At 40.2% G+C, this 9,236-nt stretch overlaps 1 protein-coding gene across 1 annotated transcript in view; it reads left to right on the forward strand.

Annotated features, from left to right (window-relative positions):
• The first annotated feature begins 3,252 nt into the window (after positions 1-3,252).
• trmt1 (tRNA methyltransferase 1) overlaps positions 3,253-9,236 on the forward strand; it is an 18,022-nt gene continuing 12,038 nt past the window's right edge. Inside the window, 6 exon segments of the mRNA XM_080029876.1 lie at positions 3,253-3,404; positions 4,191-4,303; positions 4,886-5,126; positions 5,601-5,733; positions 6,208-6,273; positions 8,381-8,568. Coding sequence (XP_079886002.1) covers positions 4,204-4,303; positions 4,886-5,126; positions 5,601-5,733; positions 6,208-6,273; positions 8,381-8,568 — 728 coding nt within the window. The 5' untranslated portion in view covers positions 3,253-3,404; positions 4,191-4,203.

Here is a 9,236-nt window from a genome sequence, read left to right on the forward strand (position 1 = left end):
ACACACACACACACACACACACACACACACACACACACACACACACACACACACACACACAGAGGCGATGAGATGAGTGCAGAGCTATCGAGGAGAGGAGAATGGGGACGCAGAGGAGCAGAGCGCTTTTTTTTTTTTTCTTTTTTTTTAATAGTGTGACTCTCCAAGGGATAGCAGACAGATCGCAGAGCTACCGATCGGCTAGACAGACAGACAGGCAGGTAGACAGTTAGACAGTTAAGCAGACAGACAGGTAGCAGTTAGACAGACAGACAGTTAGACAGAAAGATAGATAGATAGATAGATAGATAGATAGATAGATAGATAGATAGATAGATAGATAGATAGATAGATAGATAGATAGATAGATAGATAGATAGATAGATAGATAGATAGATAGATAGATAGATAGATAGATAGATAGATAGACAGACAGACAGACAGACAGACAGACATGCAGACAGACAGGTAGACAGGCAGAGAGACAGACAGGTAGGCAGACAGGTAGGACAGATGTAAATCGTCTCTCTATGAATTAACACATTACATACTATACTGTACTATTTGTAGGTGTACTAACTGCGTACTAATAGCCAACTGGTTGCTTTAAATTCAGTGGGCAAAGCTGCTTCCTACCACTATAGGTTACAAAGTAATATAATCTTTAAAAAAAACGTGATATAAAAAGTATTATTTTTTGAGGTTTTAAACGTAGGCTACACTCCACATGTAAACTATGCACACACTGATAACCTATAGGCGACTAAACGTGGGACTATATAAAGCGTTGTCTGTAATAATTCAAATTCAATTAAAATATGAAATGACATGAGTGGTATAGTTTATCAAAATTGAACTCGTTAAATATGAGACATTAATAACATTTAGAGGCTCAACACAACCACATCCAGTTGGTTTTCCTCAGCAATAATGCTAAAAATATAGGCTAACAGCAAGAAAAGTTGACCATTGCATGTGACAAAAAATATTGGGATTTTTTTCCAGACAAAACAGTGATTTTGGTAACGGTAGCTATAGCGACAGTAAATAGTTGTCGGTTATTATTTTTTAAGTTTTTATAATGATTTATTTAGATTTTATTTCAAAATGTTTATTTTTCATTAGGTTATTTATTGCGATCTAGTCAAATTATTTTTTCCATAACATTTTCTATTCGTCTATATTATTATTATTATTATTGTTATTATTATTGTTATTATTATTGTTATTATTATTATTATTATTATTATTATTATTATTATTATTATTATTATTATTATTATTATTATTTTAATTTTATTATTTGAGTCTATATAATTGATTTATTTACTGTAAATCCAGTCAAAACAACAATAAAATAACAAAATGATTTTAAATTTGTTATTTTTTCAATTATCTTTTAATTATTTTAATGTATGTATATTAGCCTGTTATATTATTATTTTATTTATTATTTTTATTTTATTTTTTACTTACTTAATTTTTTTTTTGCGTCTTGCCAAACATTTGTTATTTTTCTTCAGCTATAACGAGTAAAGTAACCAAACAGATAATTCAGAAGTAATGAGATTACATCGCCCCGTGCACGCGCGGCTGCAGGCAGGTAGACAGGCAGCGTCATAGACATTATAAAGGCTATGGGCAGCGTCCCCAGCCGACCCAACTGTCTGAGAGCCCCACCCACACACACACACACACACACACACACACACACACACACACACACACACACACACACACACACACACACACACACACACACACACAGACACACACACTCTCTCTCGCTCTCTCTCTCACACACACACACACACACACACACACACACACACACACAGCCCCTTCCCTATCCACTCACCACACTGTCTTGTCCTTAGGGGTTTCACTCTGTCTCTTGATAGCGACTTTTTTTTCCCATAAAAACCAAAACCTTGCCTCGTGCCGCGTGCAAAGGTGGGTTCGATCCCGCTGCCTAGTAACTGACTAACCGCCTATAACGCTTTGTGCTCGTGCGTGTAGAGTCTAGACTCCCGGCAGGTGAGCCCAACAGGGCCTCAATAAGGGCGATGCACACTGTGAATACTAAACAGGATGAGACTGCATTCAGACACTGGCACTGACTGTATGCGCCTTCTCTCTTTCTCTCTCTCTCTCTCTCTCTCTCTCTCTCTCTCTCTCTCTCGCTCTCTCTCTCGCTCTCCTGTCATGCCAAATTCTATTAACTCTATAATTCTCCTGTGTGTGTCAGATGTATAGCGCGTCGCTCGCTCGCTAGTCATTGCCACAGCGCCCCCATACAGATGTGCGGGCTCATATACAGTAAGTAGAAACTCGTCTGATTTTCACTTCGCCCGTCTCCCAACAAAACTAACAGCATTCACTTTCTCCAAATGGTTTGTAGGAGGAGGATCAATATAATGCACAAGCCAATAGTGTACAATAAAATGTGACACACACACACACACACACACACACACACACACACACACACACACACACACACACATCATCATATAGCCTAGGTCTCTGGGTTTTCTATAGCCTACGTCATTGACCTACGCTTGGCCTTTTCGGCAGAATGCATCAACGCATTTAGCGCACAGATTAAATTAGATTATTCATGGAAACTCACTGATGTGTTTTCCAGCCTCTCTCTCTCTCTCTCTCTCTCTCTCTCTCTCACTCACTCACTCACTCACACTCACTCACACACACACACACACACACACACACACACACACACACACACACACACACACACACACACACACACACACACACACTCACTCACACATTCACTCACTCACTCACTCACTCACGCACACACACACAGCTCTGGGAAAAAAATAAGAGACCACTCCAAATGTTCAGTGTCTCTCGTTTTACTATTTATAGGCATATGTTTGAGTAGAATGAACATTTTGGTTTCATAATATAAACTACTGACAACATTTCTACCAAATTCCAATACAGGTTTTGTCATTTAGAGCATTTTCAATAGGCTAAGTAATGTAGAGATGAAGTTTTAAGGAAAATCCAGACTGGTCTCTTAATTATTTCCAGGGCTGTATTTACCGTAAAGTGGGCCAGCCTGAGTGCATATGTAGCGGTTGACAGATCGACCTCAATTGTCCTTATATTACGCCGTTATCCCTTGAGGGGGCGTATGAGAATAGCGCGATCGCTTTTTTTTCCCCAACTTTGACTTTTGCCCGTGTAGGCTTCCGTAGATTTCAAAAGCAACATGTCTGCATCCATGTGCTAACGTGAGAGTTGACTGTAGAGCTACTCACACTCAAAGCAGGAGCCTTAAAAAGACGAGACAGCATCTGTGTCGCTTTTTATTACAACCCCCAACGCGAGAAATAAGGAATATAGTGTCCGGCTCGTGGGGGCTGACTCAGGTAACACTGTTTATAGTGCTTAGCTTAGGTAGCAAAAGTGGCTAATAACTGTGCTAGTGTGTATAAACATTATCAATGCATTATTTTACTGCCTTCTTCTAATGCGTATGTGGATTTCTGTTAGCCAAAGTATCAAACCGTTATTCTGGGATGCAACAGTGTTGATAAAAAGTACTTAAAGGCTTGTAACATGCACAATTCGTTGACCCAACTGCTACATTTACTATCAGTAGGAATGGGTTACTTCTTTCATTGATATTTCGGTCGTAAAGGGTTAGGGTATAATTATTAGTTGTTCAAGGTTTTTATTAAAGTTTATTAAGTTGTCTCCGCTGTTGTCCTCGTAGAGGGAATATCTAAGGGCGTTGGACTGTTAAGACAGATGGATAGATTGCTTAGTTACTTAATTCCAACCATTCGTCCTTGTCAGCCATGTTTACGTGTTGTGTACGTGAAAAAAATTACATAGTACTCATTTTCACCCCGTCTCTATAAGGGGTGGGGTGAAATTGGGATTCACCCATAGTGCTGTTGTTAGCTTTAGAAATAAAGTGTGGGCTCTATACATGATCTGCACACCACTGGCAAAAAGTTACACATTTTTCTCAAAACTTTTTACATTATTCATTATGTGTTTCTGTGTCTTTCTACCAGACTCTGTCTCTTTATGCTATCTATCTATCTATCTATCTATCTATCTATCTATCTATCTATCTATCTATCTATCTATCTATCTATCTGTCTATCTGTCTATCTATCTAATGTGTTTCTCTATCTTTCTACCAGACTCTGTGTCTTTATGCTGGTGCGGACGGTTCGGCTTTTCCCCCTCATCTTCTCCCATCACCGGCCCCCTCCCCCTGCCCGCTCTACCAGACGTCTCTCCACTACTGCTACCTGTAAGGGATCTGTCTGTCTGTCTGTCTGTCTGTCTGTCTGTCTGTCTGTCTGTCTGTCTGTCTGTCTGTCTGTCTATCTATCTATCTATCTATCTATCTATATGTCTGTCTGTCTGTCTATCATCCCTCTGCCCGCTCTACCAGACGTCTCTCCACTACTGCTACCTGTAAGGGATCCATCTGTCTATCTATCTATCTATCTATCTATCTATCTATCTATCTATCTATCTATCTATTTATCTATCTATCTATCTATCTATCTATCTATCTATCTATCTATCTATCTATCTATCTATCTATCTATCTATCTATCTATCTATCTATCTATCTATCTATCTATCTATCTATCTATCTATCTATCTATCTATCTATCTATCTATCTATCTATCTATCTATCTATCTATCTATCTATCTATCTATCTGTCTGTCTGTCTGTCTGTCTGTCTGTCTGTCTGTCTGTCTGTCTGTCTATCTGTCTCTCTGTCTGTCTGTCTGTCCGTCTACTTTTTATAACATTTACATTTTTCCAACCAAAACTTAATAAACTATTCATATGTTTTTTTTAATTGTTTTTTCTACCAGGCACTGTCCCTGCTACCTATAAGGGAGCCTCACCCATGGAAAGCCCAAAACCTTCCCCTCAGGACCCCTCTGTGACCACCAGCATCAAACCATCAGCAGAGAGTGGAGATGACAAGAAGACGCCACTCGATGGACTGTTGCCCGGGGAGACGGTTGTCAAGGAGGGCAAGGCTTCCATCTTGTTCCCGAGCGCCAACGAAGTGTTTTACAACCCGGTGCAGGAGTTCAACAGAGACCTGACGTAAGAATACAGACGGACGGACAGACATAGTCACTCACACACCAAACACAAACACACACACACACCAAACAGACAGACAGACAGACAGACACACACACACACCAAACAGACAGACAGACAGACAGACAGACAGACAGACAGACAGACAGACAGACATAGTCACTCACACACCAAACACAAACACACACACACACACCAAACAGACAGACAGACAGACAGACAGACAGACAGACAGACAGACAGACAGACAGACTGACAGACAGACAGAAGTGTTTTACAACCCGAGAGCGGCCTTTTATTGTGGACAGTCTAAGGCACACCTGTACACGCATTTATATTTTTGTTGAGGATAGATAGATAGATAGATAGATAGATAGATAGATAGATAGATAGATAGATAGATAGATAGATAGATAGATAGATAGATAAATAAATAAATTCATAAATAATATAAATGAATGTTGTCCTCTGCAGATGTGCGGTGCTCACAGAGTTCTCGAGGGAGCGCCTGGCTGAGCGCGGGGTGAAGGTGCTGGTGCCCGGAGAGAGAGAGAGAGTGGTCGTCTCTCTATCGGAGGAAAACAACGAGACAGACGCTCCCACGGAGGTAAAGCCTGTCTGTCTGTCTGTCTGTCTGTCTGTCTGTCTGTCTGTCTGTCTGTCTATCTATCTAAAGGCCTTTTAAAAGGTGCACTATGCAGTTTCAGAGGAGGGGGATTTTTTTTAATAATAAAAAAAAATTAGACGGACTAGAATATGTTTGTAAACCAAACTGTGGGCCCTGCTGCTGTAAACAACAACAACAGTGAAACAGTAACTTTTCAGGTAGCTTTTCTAACTTCAAACAGTGTTCCAGGGATCACATTTATTCCTGTGAGGAAAGTTTTATTTATTCAGTTATGAGAATATAACTTGAGAAAATGTTTCACTTCTCTGACACACACAAAGTTACACACTGCTCCTTTTTATTTTGCACCACAGACATGAGTTTCCCTTAGATTTATTAAATATGAGTGCAGTGAAGATACATTTTGAAATGCTCATCAATTTGTCATGATTAAATAAAAAGTTTACTTCACAGACGGAGGAGAAGAAAAATGGAGCAGAGGAGCTGACAGAGACGGCCACAGCGGGGGAGAAGTGTGAGGTATGTGGGGTTTGCTTTTATACTGTTAATGTGATTAAAGGCCTACTTCACCGGTGGGAATATGAAGGTATATTGAACTCTGAGATCCTATTTAGTATAAATGTGCAAAAAAAAAAAATGAAATCGGATCATCTTAGCCTGAGAAAAGGCAGAAAGAGTGTTTTATGGTCTCACTGTCTTAACCCTACAGTTTCCTTACTGTGATATCACAGTAAGGGTCAGGAATAACAGGACAGCTGGGCCAAGGGAAGACTGAGGGAAGAAAAACCTCATTCATTATATTATAATAGAGATTTTATAATGATAGAACGCTGGTTCCGTATGGGTGAAGTATTCCTTTAAGCAGATTGTGTCACACACGGTAAAATGTAGGTTTAGACAGTGAGACCATAAAACTCTCTTTCTGCCTTTTCTCAGGCTATGATGAACCGATATCTAAAATGTTTGCACATTTATATACATAGGATCTCAGAGTTCGATACACCTTCATATTCCCACCGGTGAAGAAGGTCTTCAAACAGTGAACAAAACTGAAACCTAGACAATGTAAATCCAACCAGGACAAATATGATGTTGTGTAGCTCAGAGCTCTGGCTTCTAACTACCAGGGTTTAAAAATATACACTCACTTTGGAGCGCTCTGGTGGCGTAGTGGATAGAGCGTGTACCATATCGGCTCCGGCCCTCGTTGCAGTGGTCGCGGGTTCAAATCTGACCCGTGGACCTTTACTGCAGGTCACCCCCCCCCCCCCCCCCCTCTCTCTCTGTCTCTCTCTCTCTCTCTCTCTCTCTGTCTCTCTCTCTCTCTCTCTCTCTCTGTCTCTGTCTCCCCATTTCAACTCTGTACTGTCTAATAAAGCTTAAAAATACCAGGAAAAATAATCAAAATAAAACAAATATATATACACTCAACGCACACACACACACACACACACACACACACACACACACACACACACACACACCTTCACACACCTTCTTAATGCAGTGTGGATAAGAGCCTCCCTCCATCAGATGACTTATGTTAATGTCTCTCGGTCATTTCACGCTCCATCGGCCCCGAGAGGCTCAGGGAAGTCAGTGGATACCTTTCTTTATTATTATGTTGGAATGAAGTCATTAAATGTCAGTAGAGAGTTGTATCCTAATTATAATGACTAAGCTAGTGTGTGTGTGTGTGTGTGTGTGTGTGTGTGTGTGTGTGTGTGTGTGTGTGTGTGTGTGTGTGTGTGTGTGTGTGTGTGTGTGTGTGTGTGTGTGTGTGTGTGTGTGTGTGTGTGTGTGTGTGTGTGTGTGTGTGTGTGTGTGTGTGTGTGTGTGTGTGTGTGTGTGTGTGTGTGTGTAGTGTTGGTTATTCTTCTTGCTTTCTTTGGACGGAGGTATCATCAATTCACTATATTCTAGTTAAAAAGTTATCGTGAAACTGATACTTAAAAGGTGCTCCGAGGAACTTTCAGTGTGTGTTAATTCTTGCACCTCCTTTTAGGACAAAAGCGGTAGTGTTTTTACTACGCCAGCTGTTGTTCCTGGGTGAGCATATACCCCATGACAAAGGCATTAAGAAAAACTATATAAAAACAGCATTCTTTGCACTGATGGTCTCGTTTGCTGTTACGTGTCATTCATGATCATCAATTTTGTTATTTAAAAAAAAAATCCTTAATTTTCCAATTTACCTTTAGGTCAAACAATGTCCTTAGAAAACCTGTTAAGTAGAGTGCACGCCATGTTAGTTGTATATTTTATTTTGTCTTTTGTTTGTGTGTTCCCTTTTTAGTTTGTGTGTTTGTGTTCCTTTTTAAAAAAAAGAAAAAAATATATATTTTAAATGAATTTACCTGTCTCAATCCAACATGCTCTGTGTGTCTGTGTGTGTGTTTAAGGCATAGATAGTATATATAAAAGGGCTTATTTTTCAAATCGAATAATGACCAATTCAATTAATTTCCGTGTGTGTGTGTGTGTGTGTGTGTGTGTGTGTGTGTGTGTGTGTGTGTGTGTGTGTGTGTGTGTGTGTGTGTGTGTGTGTGTGTGTGTGTGTGTGTGTGTGTGTGTGTGTGTGTGTGTGTGTGTGTGTGTGTGTGTGTGTGTGTGTGTCTCATCCCAGGTTGGTCTGCGTGTGCTGGAGGGCCTGGCTGCGTCCGGTTTGCGTTCGGTGCGTTTCGCTCTAGAGGTCCCGGGACTGAAGAGTGTCACCGCTAACGACTTCTCCACCAAAGCTGCTGCGCTCATCGCAAGGAACGCCCAATACAACGGAGTCACACACCTGCTACAAGCTAGCTGCAGGGACGCTAGGTAAGAGGGGGTGAGTGTGTAGGTGTGTGTGTGTGATTGCTGCAGGGATGCTAGGTAAGAGTGTGTGTGAGTGTAGGTCTGTGTGTATGGGTGGTTGGGTGTCTAATTGTGTGTGTATGGGTGGGTGGGTGTCTAATTGTGTATGTGTGTGATTGTTGCAGGGAAGCTAGGTAACTGTAACTACAGCTCTGGGAAAAATTAAGAGACCACTCCAAATGTTCAGTGTCTCTTGTTTTACTGTTTATAGGCATATGTTTGAGGAGAATGAACATTTTGGTTTTATACTATAAACTACTGACAACATTTCTACCAAATCCCCCAAATATTTTTTTTGTCATTAAAGAGCATTTTTAATAAGTAATGTAGAGTTGAAGATTTGAGAAAAATCCAGACTGGTCTCTTAATTTTTTTCCGGAGCTATATACGCACACATAAAGACCAGCTGCAGTGACGCTAGGTAATGTTACTATGCACAATGTCAGGGGAAGGATTTGTTCATATGTACCTGTATACATTTTTGCCCTAAAAACATGCAGAAAATATATGTATTTGCATCTGTATATTTCTCTTATAAAAATGTTTCACATACTTTCGAGTATAAATAAAGGTTAAATAAATAAAAATTTAGATAATTCTCTGTCCTAGCCCTTCTGTTATTTCATGCATGT

The sequence above is a fragment of the Ammodytes marinus genome, assembly GCF_949987685.1.
Source record: "Ammodytes marinus genome assembly, chromosome: 6".
NCBI lineage: Eukaryota > Metazoa > Chordata > Actinopteri > Uranoscopiformes > Ammodytidae > Ammodytes > Ammodytes marinus.